Source organism: Argiope bruennichi, chromosome X1, assembly GCF_947563725.1.
Source record: "Argiope bruennichi chromosome X1, qqArgBrue1.1, whole genome shotgun sequence".
NCBI classification, from domain to species: Eukaryota; Metazoa; Arthropoda; class Arachnida; order Araneae; family Araneidae; genus Argiope; species Argiope bruennichi.
Genome location: NC_079162.1, coordinates 27,154,914 through 27,172,791, shown reverse-complemented (window position 1 = coordinate 27,172,791; position 17,878 = coordinate 27,154,914). Strand labels below are relative to the sequence as shown.

At 29.4% G+C, this 17,878-nt stretch overlaps 1 protein-coding gene and 1 long non-coding RNA gene across 5 annotated transcripts in view; one reads left to right on the top strand and one right to left on the bottom strand.

The window, feature by feature from the left end:
- Positions 1-17,878, top strand: part of LOC129958041 (lysyl oxidase homolog 2-like) — a 60,173-nt gene that overhangs the window by 32,778 nt on the left and 9,517 nt on the right. The window contains exons 1-3 of one of the 2 annotated variants that reach the window (XM_056070193.1): positions 3,114-4,059; positions 13,131-13,321; positions 15,706-15,888. In XM_056070193.1, coding sequence (XP_055926168.1) covers positions 3,774-4,059; positions 13,131-13,321; positions 15,706-15,888 — 660 coding nt within the window. In that variant the 5' untranslated portion in view covers positions 3,114-3,773. Of the gene's footprint in view, positions 1-3,113; positions 4,060-13,130; positions 13,322-15,705; positions 15,889-17,878 lie in introns of those variants that run through there. The other variant, XM_056070195.1, reaches the window with a different exon arrangement.
- The window catches only part of LOC129958042 (uncharacterized), a 43,072-nt gene continuing 38,409 nt past the window's right edge, over positions 13,216-17,878 (bottom strand). For all 3 annotated transcript variants that reach the window (XR_008783108.1, XR_008783109.1, XR_008783110.1), the window contains 2 exons: positions 15,441-15,596; positions 13,216-13,352 (listed from right to left, as the gene is read on the bottom strand). This is a non-coding gene — a long non-coding RNA (uncharacterized LOC129958042). The remainder of the gene's footprint in view (positions 13,353-15,440; positions 15,597-17,878) is intronic.

Sequence of the window (17,878 nt, the reverse complement as noted above, 5' to 3'; positions counted from 1 at the left end):
TGAAACATTGTATAACGATAACTATGGGATAGCATCACACAATTATTCAATAATATAATGTGACTATATTAGACTATTCAAAACAAAGTTTCTTATTAGTCGGAACATTCCCTTTTTCGCATATTTGTTATCAGCTTAAAAGAATTATTCCCCAAATCATTCTATTTGTTTAGCGTCTCGGGTTGATGCCTAAAAATCGGGTTATTTTAATTAAATCTTTTTCTTTATTTGCAATCAATTCAGGCAGGCTTACTATGTTTGGGATCGAAGCACTCATTCCAATCTCTCCAAGGAACATCCAATGATAATTTTGAATTTTTTTGATCTGAGTATTCAGAGGTAGTCTTAAGAAACTTTTTCAGTATATGGAATCTAAGACTCCTTCAGCGCCATCTTTGCTTTATAATTCATACATTTTTGAGCTTGTTAATGAGTTAAGAATAATTCAGAAAAATTTATCCAGGGGCTCAGCGAGTCTGCGGTGGGGTCGGGGTGGGGAGTGATATTTCAGTTTTAGTTTTCGGGATACAAGCATTTTTATTTCGCCCTTTAAAACCAAATATGAGGAAGGAATAAAAAAAATTACTTTGCCTTTCATGTCATTTACCCTTGGTAATCTACCGATTATATCAGAAAACAGATGAATAAAGTGTATGTCGCTATGGTATCCTTTTTATGATAATGTTTAAATTTCTGTCAGGATAGTTTCCAAAAACATTACGAGAATAATTATTTAATTTATTAATCAAGCACAGAAATAAAAATTGATTTTCTCAAAAATTTAATAGGTTCCATAATAATTGCTTACATTTTATTTCACGATAAATAAAACCAGGCTGATATCTTAAAATAACGAAAGCATTTAATGAAATAAATCAACTCACTCAATCATCAAATGTTTCTTTCATTGGCTCCTATGTTGTTGCATATCAAAACCCTTAAAAGCGTGCAGTGAACTTTACTTGGAACTTAAATATTTGCGGAAGTTGGATGCGAAAAAGTTACGCTATCTTATCTAACGGAAATTAAACAATAATTTGTTTGTTTATGCAGCAATGCTTGTCTTTACGGAGCAGAGCTGATAGAAAACATAATTTAGGAAGGAAATGACAGACACAAATTAATCTTGTCAGTTTTCGTGTAAAAAATAACTTCTGTGAACTTGAAAAGTTCCAATTGCTGTGATTTCTGAATCTTTTCAGAACTAGATTGATTCTTCCGGTATGGAAGATTTAATTTCTGTTTGGTAGAAATAAAATTGTGACCAATTGAATTAGTTTTGCAATTCTGGAAACATAATATTTCGCTTACTTGATGAAGAGAGGCACTTCCGTTAGATATCTTATTAGACATAAACCTAGGAAACATAAAAATAAAGATAATAAACCTAAGAATTAAAGATAAAAAAATATAGTTAATCGTGCGTAGGTAGTATATTTTTATAGGTCATTCTGTAGGTTGTTCCAAAATATGTGCACACGCTTCGAATAGCTGTTACACACATAACTAATAACATAATAAAAATTTCATGACTGAAGGCAATTAATTTATGTAGAGGAAGGGCCTATCTTAGTGGTGATTAGATAGACATATGTCTAGGGAGAAGTAATAAAAAATTCATTCCTCACATACCTGATCTCACTCCTCTGGATTTCTTGTTGAGAGGGCACGTGAAAAATAATATTTATATTTAGAGGAATCAGATACAATTGGTCTATTGAGAGTAGCCTTTGAAAATGAATGTGCCTAAATCCCATCATGAGCTTGGTCATTTTGGCGATTCCTTTAGTTAACAGTATCAATAACACCTGAAAAATAATACCGACTTTCGAACACTTCTAATAATTGAATACATTCTACATTTGTATAAATTAATTAGAGTTATAAAGCGCTATTAAATTTTTTATGTAATAATTATTCAAGGGAGATAATTTTTTTTTTTTTGGGGGGGGGGGATATTCTATATATTTTTTTCACCACGCCCATTACTAATTTTGTTTAATTTTTCTTTTTCCGATAAGGGTTTGAAAAGTCAATCACAACCTTTTCAAAATATTTATGCTTTTACCTTGTTATTCCATTTTATTCTTTGCGAAAAATAAAAAAAAAAATATGACGATTTTTATGAATTGAAGAAAATCTAAGTTGAGCTTAAAATTGGTTATACAATCACTTTTATTTGAACTGCTCAGGCATATTTCGTTTGGCCCTTCCTGATAATATATGGTGAACAAGTAACTCCCACTCCCCCGATGAATGAAATCAAACAATTGTTTCATCATTTAACTGGGAAATAATGCTTAAATGAATGTTTGAATAAAGAATGATTGTAATCGCTTAATCCAATTAAAATTGATTTCAAATATTATTTCTCGTAAATATTGTAGTCTAAATAATCTTGTTCTGGATATTGAATGGGGATTGCAATTTTATTTAGCAATATTAAGTTAGTTAAAAACTTAAAATTCTAATTATTTCTGTATCACCAGTGAAATAATTGGTTGAGAGAGCCTGAACTGAGGCGCCTGTAATCTCCATTTATTTGCTCTGCTACAAGGAAAGACGCATAGCACACTTTTCTAACCTAGAATACAGAAAATCCCCTAAAATCGTAGCTCAAAAGCTACTTTCTAAGCGTTTAGAGATCGATAAGCATTTCTAATCAGAAAAAACATTCTAAGTACCATTAAGCAATAAAAGACAGAAAGTAAAATAATTAATACGACACCATGATAGTGTCTGTCTAACATATTTCATCTTTAAAACTTTGAGCAATATGTGTTCTGATTAATTAATTTTTTTTGTCAGAAATCTTCTATGGGTATCAGACATCATAGTATTATAATTATCAAATAAAATGCAATGAGGACATCATGATCCTTAATATATGTTCTTTAAATATGAAGTTCATTAACATCATTCTCCTCATGTATACCTTAATCATCCACCAATGTAAATATTTTTAAAAGATTTGATTTGTTTTATAATTTGAACAAACCTCGAAGATGGCTTCAAAAATTGGCGAAAGTTGGCGACTGTCTAAATATTAGAAGGCAACCTTGTCTGTTTTTCCGTAACCTTCTCCTAGATGGAAAAGTTTCGCCCCTATGAAAATAAAAAGGAAGAAAAAAAAACTTTTACTGAACTTGAGAAATAATATTTTTCTCTAAGTTGCTTATTTTAGTTGATTAACCAGGTTTCCATTTTTAAAAAAACATCCCGGCAACTAGGAGCTTCCGTCTCTAAACATCAGTCATAAGGGAAAAGCGATGATGTACGCCAGGAACTTTTGTTTCCCTCTGAACTTGAATTAAATGGAATCAGGAAGAAGATTTTCAAAAAAGAGGTGTTACGAAAGTTATTAAGATGATTGTATGTGGAAATAACACCACTTGGTTACGTCATCGCATTCTTCTTGAATGCCTACGTGCTGTGTAGCATGCTAAAAAATTAACTTTTGTTTGGTGGCGATTGTTGAGAATTTTTTTTGCACATCTTGACAAAAATCGTCACGAAAATTCAAGGATCACCATTCCCCAGATGAAAAGTGTGGACTTGTAAAAACTTTCTTTCAGCAAGTTGCATCATGTCACCGAATTTTACGTAATTATTTAACAAAATGAAAAATGTTTCAATAAAATAGGGAGTGCCTGGATATTTTATCAGAGATTCGGTAATCCTAGCAAAGTTGAAGTGCTTAGCAAATATTTCCAACATTTTTAATTTTTTAAAGTTTTTTGAAATCTTGATTGTGCTAGAATCCATAAAGAAGGATGAGGTATATCCTATTTATTATTTTACTGACTGAATCGGTGTTATTCAGTGTGGACAGTTATAGACAAAGAAGGAGACGAATCAGAAATATACAAGAAGGGGCAGTCCGGCTTGTTAATGGTAGAAATTCTTATGAAGGTAATGTCGAAGTCTATCATCTAGGGATTTGGGGATCCGTTTGTGACGATGAGTGGGATATAACAGAAGCCAATGTAATCTGCAGGAGCATTGGTTTTTCAAAAGCTGCAAAAGCAACTCAAAATGGCGAATTTGGAAGAGGCAGAAGTAAGTTGTTTTTTCATAAAAAATGTCAATATCAATTTTCATTCCTTTTTCCTTTTACGATCCGGATAGAAATTCGAACATTTCTTTTGTTTTTTGCAATTATATATGATTTCCTTTCTTTGTTTGATTTTCCGATATTAGTCATTTAATAATGCTTTGAGAATATTTTAAGCTTAATTGTTATCCATCTGCGCATAATTTTGTCCAAAATATTTCAAATATTTATATTATTAATTTTACATAGTACCAGTCTAATGCCTAACATCTATTTGCAGTTAACACTTATTTCGATTCATTTTGAATAATTCAATACTTGTTTGATAAAATTAATAAATGACTACGTTTCGTCTTGAAGAAGAAACTAATTTCAATAAATAAAATTTTATCAAACAAATAATGGTTTTAATTCATTAGTTTTAACTGATAAAAATTAACGTTAGAATTTTAAAGTATTTTCCTGTGGCTTTTACATTTCTATTTATAGATTTGCAAATTTTTTAATCTTTATAAATATTAAATATTTAAGATCTGCTTGGATTTGGTTTTTCCTTTTGTTATGAATTGCTATTTTGAAATATATGCAAACAATCAGGTATAATAACTTGAATGTCTGTTTTTGCACAAATGACATGTAAAAATAAGTGGATATTTTAAAAAAATCCTATAGCACTCAATTATTGATAAAAATATTTGCTAATGATATTGCAAAGATATATTTTTCAACGACTAGCTGCACAATAATGCATGTTACATCAATTTTATCAGAATAATTTCACTATTCAATCTCAATTTAGTTTGTTTAATAATCTAAAAATTGATTTTAAGTAGTTCTTAGTATTATTAATCAATTAATAATACTATTATCAACTTATTACATTTTTAACTTGAAAAATAATTTTTTTAACCAAAAAATGTTAATTTAACATTTGATTTTTAACTAAACAATTAAATTGATAATTTAATTGATTGAATTAATTAAGAAAGGATCAAAAGTAATTTTTTGTTATTTTTCTGCATTCTTATTTTAATTTACACATTAATACATTTTTAATATACTTATGCGGATATTAGCAATATATCTATCTCATAAGGTAAATGCACATAAATGGCGTTAAAAATTAAAGAATAGAAAATTTTAAATGACAGTAGTAGATGAAAAAGTTTCAGAAAATTAATTTCACTTGTTTTTCTTTCAATAATTCATCTCAAATATATAATATTTTATTGGAATTCTCTCACTTTTTTATTTTTTTACATTTTGCTGGCTATGCAGATATACCGGTTTAGTAATCTCTAATTTTGTATGTTTTTTGCCATGTAAAAATAAATGTAATTAAAAAACAGCAAAGTATTCAAAAATTAGTAATTACCATTGGAAATGGTTGCATAAAGAATAGTTATCTCTGAATAATTAACATATTTCATTTTGAAAGAAGACCCACTTTCTGCATTATTTTATTATTCAGCCTTTTGATTGTATAATGATCGAGGTATTAATGAGAATTTTACACAACATTTTATTGGAATTTAAATTATTATTTTATCTAGCTTAATTGTAATTATTTCATAAATATGTGGATATTTTTAAATCAACCAACTATTATCAAGTATTAGTAAATAATCTTTGAGAATGATTTCGTAAAAAACTATTTTATGAATTTCTAAATAAATTGATCAAGGTTCTCTTCTTCCCCTTTTTAAACTATTTATTTTGAAATGAATGTAATGCAATTTCGTAAAGAAGCGTTTTATTATTATAGATTAAGTTGTTATATTTTTCGCCTTAAAAGATAACCTGATTGTCTACATGTTTTTTAATTTTCAAAAGTCTATTTTTACTCTTTTTTTATTGCAATACAAATATAAATGTATATACATATATTCTAATAATTAATTACTTTCTAACATTTTTTCCTGTGATAAATTCATAGCGATTTCAAAAGGAAATATTTTTATATATAAATAACTGAAAAGTTAAATTTATTTTGGCAGAAACTCCATTTTATAGATATTAGATTTAACTTTTACTTTTCATTTCATTGTATCATTATTTATCGTAATTAATATATTTAAACAATTAATCAGTTGTTCAACAAATCTCAACTATTTTATTTCTGATCAATTTTCTGTGCATAGTGTTCAATAATTGAATTTTGTAATATGTTTGTGAAGGCTGTAATGAAAAAAATATAAAGAAATGAAAATAAAACAGTAAGAAACCGAAAGAATGTGCATTTACACAGCTGCATGTAGAAATTGGCTAAAAGCTGATCGTGCTTTTGAGGAATGCGTTGTTGGAGTTTTACGTCAAATGAAAAAATTAATAATATCATTGGCAATATTTGTTTATATCTTTTATTATAAAGAAATGAAAATCGATAAAAAAAAAGAATAAAGAATATCATATGAAACTTTTAATACTTCATCGAAGTATTAAAAGTCTAGTATAAAGTCGAAGTATAAAAATTTAATCATAGAAGTAACATTTAAAATGTGCGAGTTTATTTAAATAATTATTATTTTTTTATTTTATAATAATAATTTGGAATTAAAGCTTTATATTTGACAAAGGAATTTTCGATTGAAATTTCTGAACATAATATTTTAGAGATGATAAATAATTGAATGTTTTGAACCAAGTAAAATGTTTTGAAAAAATAAACTTTTACTTGATTGTTTTACATGAACCAAAACCAAATAGCTTCACTTCAGTCAAGAATATGATACATACATACAGTATGAAATACAGATACATACAATATGAAATACAAATACATGCAGTATGAAATAGAACGTATATATCATGTTCTGGCTGATCTATTCAAAGTTTGTCAGTTGGTTTATTATATCTAATATTCAGAGTACTGTTATTGAATGCAAAATACTTCTCAAATATTTATTTAAGTTCCTTTCTATCTTATTGATGTAATTTGAAATATATTTTAAGTAAAAATGGCATAATTTTTTTTAAATTAAAAAATGAATCTGTATAACTGGAGCCAATATTACAGTGTTTAAAAAAATAATAATATACAACTAAAAAGCATTTATTTATATATATATATATTTACATTAATAAACGAAAGCATTTATATAGATGAAAAATTACTCAAATGTTTTTTTCATTTAATTTTTTATAATCTGTTCAGTTTTATTTGTTGTATTTTGAGTTTAGTGAAAGATTTGTTCGGCATATATAATTTGAAACAGGATTAAAAATTGGATCAAATCCCTCAAAATATCGCATAGAATTAATGTCACTGGAAGGATTACTTTTCTCATTTTCAAATGCATGCAAGATGTTTTATACTTAAAATAAGTTAAAAAAAATTTGTAAACTGTAAAAAGGTTTACTTCCATTACTTAATAATTGAGAACTTAAAATTTAAAGCCAAAAACTTTTTCCGGTTGCAAACTGCATTTCGTAAGTAACCTTGAATCTCAGAAACGGAAGAAGGAAAGGAAATCAGCAGTAAGGTTCCCTCCCTTCATTTAAGAGAGAGCAACATTTGATGACCTTGAAGCGAGTGGTGTCAATTTATTGACCATCGCTGAGATATGAGCGGCACTTCTTATGCTTCAATGCCTTCAAAAACCTTTTATAAAAACCAAAAAATTTTCGATTGAACTTAGCTTAATATTATTTAAAAGACAGAATACAGGACTTTAGAACGCTGCAGAAACCACTTTCGTGCGGTAATCATTTCAGAAGTTACTGGCACAAAAGTGATTAAAAAGACTTTGATTAATTAATTTAATTACTGAAAATTAATTTTATTTACTGAAATAATCATAATTAAAATTCTTTGGAAAGGGGCTGCTAAGTACACATATCCAGAATCCAATGTATACCTACACTACATTTACTAGCTTTAACTATAACGGTTGTTTTGTTGGTCACAACAATCTTTCTTCTTTATTATTTTAAGAAATAAAAAAAAAATTCGAAATATCTTGCATTATTTATAATCCGATGAATGATTTCGTTGAACTCTATTTCTGGTACTTGGCAGTTCAAGCAATGTTAGGTTACGATGTCAAGCCTTCTAGATTGATGTTAAAATAATTATAAAGAGAAACTAATTAATATATTTGTCTTCCTATATTTTTCATTAACTGATACTTGACGCCTTTTTTTCTGGTGGGAAAATATAGTTTATAAAGTTTACATTCAAATTTAGAATGGTGAATATCACTGATTCTGGATTCAATATGAGATATTTTTCCTTTCCTAAAAGTGAACAACTATTCGCTGTCCTAAATTCTTCCAGACCCGGAAATAATTTCATATTCGAGTTTTCAAATGCTTCCAGGCTTGATAGATTGTAAAACTCAGCTGACGACTTTACTGAACTTCATTTTTAAAAAGAAATATTTGATATTATTATTAATTTATTTCATATTTCAATAATCATGATACTCTGTTTTCAAAAAGGAAAAAAAGGGAAGTAAAAAAGTTGTTTATAGAAAAATTAGATTAATCAGATATTTCAAAATGTGTTTGAAAGCTTATCCTTTAACCTCGTCTGTCGTCATTAAGAGATTTAGTAATTCTGTCTTGCATTCCAATGATCGCCAATGGACGATTTATGTTTATTATTATTATTACATAAGGCGGTCGCCAATATATGTATAGATATTCTCCATTAATTTTATATACTACTTTAAAATTGACTTTTTCATTTTTTTTCTTGTGTTTGGCGTTGTAGACGTATTTAGGTTTATACGCAGTTAAAGGCTAATAATTTCTAACGTATTCTTGATTCATTGAAATTTTATTTTATTAGAAATTATGTATAATAAGAAATTTTTAAAAGCAGGATATGTGCTAAAGGCACAAAACTTTTACTAAAACTTCTGCTGCGTCCTGTTGTACTTAGCGTACCACTAGTTTCATTTAATGAACTGTGAAATGAAATTATAATAATATTTCTTGGGAACACTGTTATGTTTTTAAGACTGATTAAGTAAGTTGAAACTGAATCCTTTGCAAAATGATGAGTTTTTTTTAATTAGTAGAGATACCGGTAAATCAAGTCTGTCTTAGTTCGCCATTGATTTTCTTAGTTCATTTCCCATATAAGACAAAGTAAAAACAATTGATAAAGTAAAAATAATGACAAAGTTAAAACAATTGATAAAGTAAAAATAATGACAAAGTAAAAACAATTGATGAAGTAAAAATAATGACAAAGTAAAAACAATTGACAAAGTAAAAATGGTGTTAATCAGTACTTTGGAACAGATGGCATTGGTGTCATTCTAAAAAGGAATACCGTGAGCTTTTAGTAATCTCGAATTACTTAACTCTAATAATTCAGGGAATCACGAATTAAAATAAATTCTGCGCCTCGCCAAAGAGCTGCCAATATTGTGGATCTAGTGTACCTCCATCTGTGTCAAACGCTCTCACGTTGATGTGGTGTGGAAATTTAAAAACGAGATGAAGGCTCAGTTCTCATCCTTACCATCTGATCATTATTCAGAATTACAAAGTCTATCTCAAAATAGTTCTCGCGTGTTTTCAAAATAGGATATAAATTAAAAAGCCAACTCAAAATTAAAAGGATATCACTTATGTAACAAAGAAAGTAGAATAATGAATTTGAATCTGTTAACGATTTCAAATTCATATAATATTTTTAACTTTATTCTAATCTTAATTTCATTGCTGTTTATATGCTTTATAAGCTTTATTATAGGATGGATATTCTGCCTGTGATACAATCACAAATAAATGCAAATGCTTATTTTTATTTGAGCAGGTGTTTTGGAAAAATCCCACTGCACAGAAGGAGAATGTTTACTCTTTTTGTTTACTATTATTTAAGAATAGTGAAACTGAATGAATATTTTTTGATGGCACATCCTTTTATATCGATTTGCTTAAGGATGTGAAAGACTACACAGGCTTGATTTCAGTAATAAATTAATTTGGATGATACGAATAAATGAAAGCTAATTCATTCGTCCTGAATTGTCAGTTTTGAACTCAACTATTTGATTACTAAAATCCCAACTATGCTAATATTTAAATTGAGAGAAACGAATTTATAATATAAGTCTTTGTAAATGTTTTTAAATAACCCATTAAAGCGTGAAATAATTTCTAATTTTAAATCGCTGATAATACCAGAGGAAAAAACAACAACTATAATGAGTTGGTTAAAATTACTTCTAGGATGTTTCTATGACATTTACACAGCGGAAATCGAGTAAGTTTTTATATGCGTTTCATTTAGAACTTAAATGGCCTTGTTTTGTAATATTCTCATCCTGTACAGTCCTCTTAACCGCAGCTATAAAAATAAAAAATAAAAAAAAAGTTCGCAGCGTGCAGACACAGATGGTATAAAAATTTATTTACTTCGTTAAAATTCTCCTTTTTTTTTTTTTTTTTTCTTCCTCACATACTTTCACTAATTACGGCCTTCGTCTAATTAATGATTAGATGCAGTAATTCTGAAGATAATGTTGCTTCGCATAGTTTTAATCTGAAAGAAATTTCATTCTAATGTGTTTGAGATATCAACCAAAATAATGATAAGTGCTGGTTTTTTTCCCTTCTTTTTCTTTCATTGTTTCTAAAATATGTGAGGGTTTCCCAAAGTCGAGCTGTTTTACTTTCTATTTCATTATTTAAAATGGCACTAAAAGAAACTTAATTAATTCGTTTTTTTTTTTCAAAGAAAGTAGGCATATAATAATGTGCAAGAAGATATGCCTTATTTATTTTCTATAAACGTTTACAGAAAATAGATATTCGGCACTTTAGACATTTATTATGCTCTTCACTTTTTTTCATAAATTTCTTAGATTTTGTTACAATAAATTTATTTAGTGTAAAAAGAAGTTTGCTTTCTACGTAGTACAAAAAGTTAAGGCAAAAAAAGCGCCAAAATGCTTATTAGCGACAATATTCGGAATTTTGATAACGATATAGATATTCGTTCTTTAGCTAATGAGTGGAATTATATGAGTTAGGAGTCCTGTTAAAAAAGGTAAAAACTATATGAAAAAAATACGGAAAGATTTATCTTTCGAGTAAAATGATTTTTTCTAGCTATCAATATCAGTACTTTTCTGCTCCTTCTTCAAATGCCATCCTGCACTTTTGACACATAGACGTATCCTTTTTTGCTATTTGGTATTTCTTAATTCTTCCATATAAAGACAGATCCTGGTGCCCCAACCTGGATCTCAACAACCGTTTAAATTGCCGAAAGTATAATTTCTTCTTTAATATAGAAATGAACTAGAAATCGCACGAAACGAGGTCTGAACTATAATGTAGTTTCAATTTTTATAATCAAAACTCGCTTCTTTTGGTATGCTGGCTGCTCTCATCTTGTGAAATAATATTTTTTTCAACTCATATTTGACCACATTCTATATATTTTGAGTCCAGGAAACGGTTTAGAATTTCCTCACTTTGAGGACAATCAATTGGAGCCGGTTGGTATAGTAAGAATAGCAGTTTGGCTGAAATTTCGGTTTTGGTCCGCGAGGATGGCTCTACTACGGTTCTGTGTGTCTTACTTCTTAGAGCTCAAGTTGATCATTCAGTTAACTCGAACGCTTAGCGTTGGCGTTGTTAACTTTATCATTTTTGTAGTTATCGCATGAAAAATTTATGGTTTAAAAATCGAAACTCATTATTTGCACGGATGTTGAGCATAGTCCAGTGAAAATAAAACACATTTGGCGCTTTATTATATTTACATTACAAGTTGATTACACGTCTACATTATCCCATGTTCATCTAGTGGAGTTTGGAGGAATACGACATTGACAGTTGATTTAGATCAGCCTACCTATAAAACAAAATGAAGCCTTAAGCGTGTCATCGCTATGTTACTTTTAAAGAATGACAAATGTAATATTTTCCCGTGAATGTCAGCATTCTCATATTCGCTTGATGCGTCTCCGAAATATTTGATAAGTATCATTATTTCTCACTTATTCCGGGAATTATCGATATTCATGCATTAAAGGTGAATGTTGAATAAAAATATTTTTGTTATGTTAAATCAGAACTGCAACTTTTTTTTATCATTAATATAAAACCATATTACATCAAAAAATTAAAATTAAAAAGCTTTAGAAAGCTTCAACTGACCGTGCGTGGTACATCGATAGAAGCCCTGGATGTTCTTATCAATTCAAGAGCAAACTTGTCAGAAAACAGTAGACGGCCCTCACAATTTATTAATGAGTGCACTGGTTCACTTATTTTCCAGCAAGACTGGAAGCTCTTTCCGGAATGTCACTAGTATAATGCTGACCAGGTATCCCCATTCCATACATACTCTTGATTGTTTACCAATAACAAAATTTTAAAGCTTCAAATCTTATTCATCGATTTTTTGGAGGTTTCTGTATTCATGGGAATGATCTAGTAAATCTAGACTATCTGCAATTAATAATAACAAAGTAACACTATAGGAGAAATCTTAAATAGCAAACAAGTGTAAATAATTTATTGATGCTAAAAAGAACAGTACATTCCAAATAAGAAAAGAAAATAATATCAGTAATAAATTAACACAAAGATTATGTGATTAGTATCATACAACCTTATTTATTGCCACAACTTAAAACATCTTATTTGCTTCTCTGACTGTGTCTTCTCAGCTTCTTATTTCGCTTTTCACTAGAACTTATCCGTGCTTGTCGACAAATACTTGCTGTGGTTCGAATGTGTAAGAATGTAGTCAAATAGTCAATCTTTTTAACCTTTGGTGGCATTCTCCTGAAGAATTGTGACATTCTCTAATTTCGGTTTTGTACAGTAACAGCTATAGAAATTTCTAATGAGGGAGTTTGATGTTAATAAGCAATCAATAGGATGGCAAATTTTATGAATTTACGACTTTAAAAAGTGCAGAAAGATACTTTCCTGCTTCTCCATAGAAATCTCCATTTTCGAATGATATTTGAAATTTCGTGTAGCCATGATCTAAGGATGAAATGCGTAATGCATGCATTAGTATGCATAAATTATGAAGTATAGTGAAGTTGAAGTTGATTCCAATTTTTTTTTTAAATGAATAATGCTAAATAATTTCCAGAAAAAATATGGATGGACAATTTATATTGCGAAGGTCATGAGAAGAGGTTGCAAGACTGCAGATTTGATGGATGGGGTAGCCACGACTGTTCAGCTTCAGAAGCAGCAGGGGTGGTCTGTGAATCCAAAAACGCTACCAAATTCGAAAGCCTCGTAGCCAAGAAATCGCTCGTTGTCAGGTCAGCACTGAAAGTAAGTTTTTTTTTGTGTTTTCTGTCTGATTCTGTAAAAAACATATAAAATTCTAAATTTAATTTTACAACTCTAAGGCTTAAAAGATTTTTCATACGCTAAAACACTAATACGCTTCAATTAAAAATCATGAAATCGGAAAACATTTAAAATGATTCAAAAAGCAAACAAAACAAAAATTAGCAATGTATTTGTAAAATTTCACTTCATTCTATATTATCAAGTCCATGTATTAATATGTGACAGATGTAGGATGCTTCTTCTTGTGGACAGTCAATAACCCCGTCACCACTGAATACAGTATTGGAATTGCCCAGGGGCTGATTTAGGCATTTTGCTGCCCTTGTTCATTACAAGGCCTCTTTTTTAACAGCTAGTCTATTTTATGTAATATTTCAATACATATTTAACTTAATCATCATGCTAATAGTTTATTATAAATTTGTTTCAGAAAAATTAATCAAAATTTCTAATTAATGGTTTCCTTACTTACATAACAAAGCATTTAATTTTTACGAATTGATTATTTAAAAAATAATAAATTTCAAACAAATATAACATAAAAAATTTTTATTTTAGGGAGTCAAGTGGAATAAAGCATAACCAGTTAAATTAATAATTAATATTTGTTTATTATAAGTAAAAGATTAATTATTCTTTATTTAATAAGGATTTTAATAATTTAATATAAACACATTTTGCTCTTTCAATATATATAATTCCTAGAATGTGTAGTTTTTACAATTTATTTGGAAATTAAGAAATACACTTTTAATCGACTTACCTGTGGCCCTAGGCAGCTGCCTAATCTGCCTATTCGGAAATCCAACATTGTTATCAATAAGCGAGTTTATATTAAAAATAAAGATGGGGATTCCATATCATAGAGTATTAGAAAAATTCACTTTATCAGCAGAGAGTAGTGAACTGTATTAAGCATATTTTTACGTAGACAATTCTCTATTGTATCAACAGGTAAAAAAAATCTGTCTTGAATATGCCACCTTTGTTCTTATTTATTTATGTAAATTGCAAAACAAAAAGAAAAAATAAAATAAACGAATTTCAGAATCGAATTTGACTTAAAAAACTTTATAAACAAATTATTTAAATTATTTGTATTGTGAAACAACTTTAAATATATACTAGTTGTCATGAATTCTTGATATGATCATAATTTGGCTTTCTAAAGCCTTCCTAACTATACATATTTTTAGAATAGAAATTTTCTTTTTAAGATTAACTATAGTAAATATGTGGCCCGATATAAGGCCGTGAACGAACTGCAAAAGGGATATCTGTGCCATCTAAAAAAGAAAATGGACGAAACAATACTACGACACAACCCATACAGTAAATTCTCCTCTATAGAAAATCAATTAATTTTCATAAAATTTACTATAACCCAGTTTTTTATTGAAAAAGATACTTCATTGGAGTCGAGTAGCTATTATTGAACCTCTAACTTCTCATCCTCGTACACCAGCGGCCTAGAAGATGTAACTTTAAGAAATATGATTCAATTACATGGAATATGAAGTTAATAAATTTAGTTTATCTTAGATTAAAGTCTTATTTTGAAGTTACATGATTGCTTTAATAGGGTGGAACTAGTAATTCTTAACTACAGTCAGATGAGGGGAATGAAATCTGAGACAGTACCTCGTTCTCCATCCCTCTTGGCATACCAATGTCAAGACGTTTGTTCCTCAACTGTAAATTCAGCGTGCACCAGATCCATATATACGATGGGATCGAGTTTCAAACCTATGATCTTTCGATAACAAAGATACAATTTCCCTATCCATTGCCCCTATCCATTAAGAAATCTATAAGGGTTTAACACCTATTTTCAGGGCTTAAACACTTTTACGCATATTGGATCAGAGTAGATGTTTTACATGAGTAGGAAACATTTACGATGGAATGTGAATTTAAGGCATACAAATATAGCGTAAAGGAATTCAAATACAATATCATGAATACAAATAGTGAGTATAAAAATATTTTCTCCCACGAAACCGGAAATTGATACCTTATCAGGTGGCAGTAGAAAAGATTGAAACATCTTCCTTATCTACCTTACTTAAAATAGATTCACTAAACTAAAAATACTCACCTAACTAAAAATACGATGATGGGAGACCAGTTTATCTGACACTTCTTCTATTCTATGTCGAACTTCATCATTATTCTCAACAAGAACTATCCTACTAATTCCACACTATTGCTTTCACACATTTCGCAAAAGATGTAAAATATGTGCTGTGGCATTCTAGAAAATAAATTTTTTTCCATTTATTATGGTTTTATTTATAAATCATTTGCAATGATAATATTTATTTAATTATCCCTGTAAGAAATTTTTTGTCCTTATTTTATAGTTAGAAAAGACCCAAAATATCGAAGTTCGACTAGTGGGTGGTAGATACCCAAATGAAGGAAGAGTTGAAGTAAGGATTGGTAAGAGTGGTTGGGGTCTTGTATGCGGTGATGGATGGAGTCTTTTGGAAGCAAATGTGATTTGTCAACAATTACAAAGAGGTTATGGAGAGGCAGCTGTACAGGTAAGTTGATATGGCCTATAAAAATATTTTATTTTATTTAACGCCGATTTCTTAGATTAATGCCGCATTTTTTTGAAGAATTATTTTGCGACTAACTTCGTAATTTTTAATCGGCATTTCCGATTACACTTTTTAATGTGATTTTAATTACTACTGTTAAATTTCTCGTATATGAAATATACGAAGAGAAAATATTGTAATCGTCAAAAAAATTTACCTCAAAATTTTGGTAATCTTCACATTTTAGGCTTATCGATTCCTTACAGCACAATTTTTTAATTATGTCTGTCTGTTTATCTGTAGCTGTGTCTGTGAACACGACATTGAGCTAAAGAGGTGAAATTTGGTATGGGGCACTAATGCCAAATTTGTGTATTGTTGTCAAATTTGGAATATATTTTGAAGGGAAATCTGTGTACCCTGTCTATCCCTGTCCATGTGAATGCATTGACTCAAAATTTAAAGAGAATAAGATAATTTAATATATGAAATTTGGTACATAATTTAATTATCATATAGGTGAATATGTTATTAGATCAAATTCATCCACAAGTGACCCTATGTCAACTTTTTTATTCCTATGTATGTGAACGCGTGAACTAAAAAATAAAACGACTTAGTTAAATGAAATTTGATATGCCGATTTGTAATCAAAATTATAGATCTGTACCGGAATTTAGACTCGGTTGGTTAAAAATAAGAAGTTCAAAATTCAGATTCAATTCTTCCCCCATTATATTAAGAAGCACAAAACGCTGGATATTGGGTATGGTGGAGAGAGGGGAATGCTCTTTTTGATTTTCTGTAAACTTAGAAGGTTGGCTATCCCCTTCCTCAAACCCCTGACCAGAATAAGTCTTCTAGAAGCCCTTAGGACCAAATATTTTAATCGATTTTAATTTATTCTTTATGTAAGGATTTTAAGTAACAAATGCTACAAACTGATACAGTAAAACGCTTAATTGAATATTAAGAATTTTGCTATATATGAAACGTTGGTTTCAGTATATCGCGAATAAAAAATTGCAGAACTGAAATTTAAGGAAAAGGAATGAGAAATTCATACAATCAGGAAAATACGATTTTCCTGAATGTATGAATTTCTCATTCATTCTGGAAATGCACACTTTTATTAGGATAACCGAATGGAAGTTATATTGTCTAAGTATATAGAAAAGTCGAGTCATTCTCTCTCTTAAAGGCCACGGTAGCCTGGTGGTAATGTCTCGGCTTCGGAAAAGGAGGGTTTCAGGTTCGTGACCCGATTCCACCGAAGAACCGTCGTGTAAGGGGGTCTGTTGCACGTTAAATCTGTCATGACCAAACGTCTCCTGACGCTGGTGTGGTGTGGAGAGGGGGGTGCCAGCTCAGGTGTCGTCCTCGTCATCTGACCGCGGTTCAAAATTACGAGGTCCGTCCCAAAATAGCCCTAGTGTTGCTTTAAACGGGACGTTAATATAACTAAAGCCTAAACCTAAACCTCTCTCTTAAAATCCCTCCCAGAACCATTTAACTGAGTATGATGAATACCATACGGCTGGGACGATTTGGGTGAAACTTGGATAGTTGAATAAAATATTGCAACACAAGTTCAATGTCCCAGGGTAAGATGGAAATGCATGCTTTAAATACATGAAACAAATAGATTGATTAAATTTCTGTAATGAATCCTTTTAGATGATAATTATCCCTAGGACAGGTAGAGATGTTTGTTCAATACGATTGGAACAATTTTAATAAAATTTTATAAATGTTTTTTATTCTTCAACAAATCATCAATCAAAGGAATCATAACTTCAACCTACTTAGGTAGATTAGAGTGAATCATTGAAATACATATAACAAATGTACTAATTAGCGTGAAATTTTTATGTCCAAAATTCTTGAAAAGAAAAATGCCCCCAAATGACTTAACAATATGAAAACTATACATGAAATGTTTTATACAGTATAATCATATAAAAGCAAATTGTCATATTTAAAAACCACA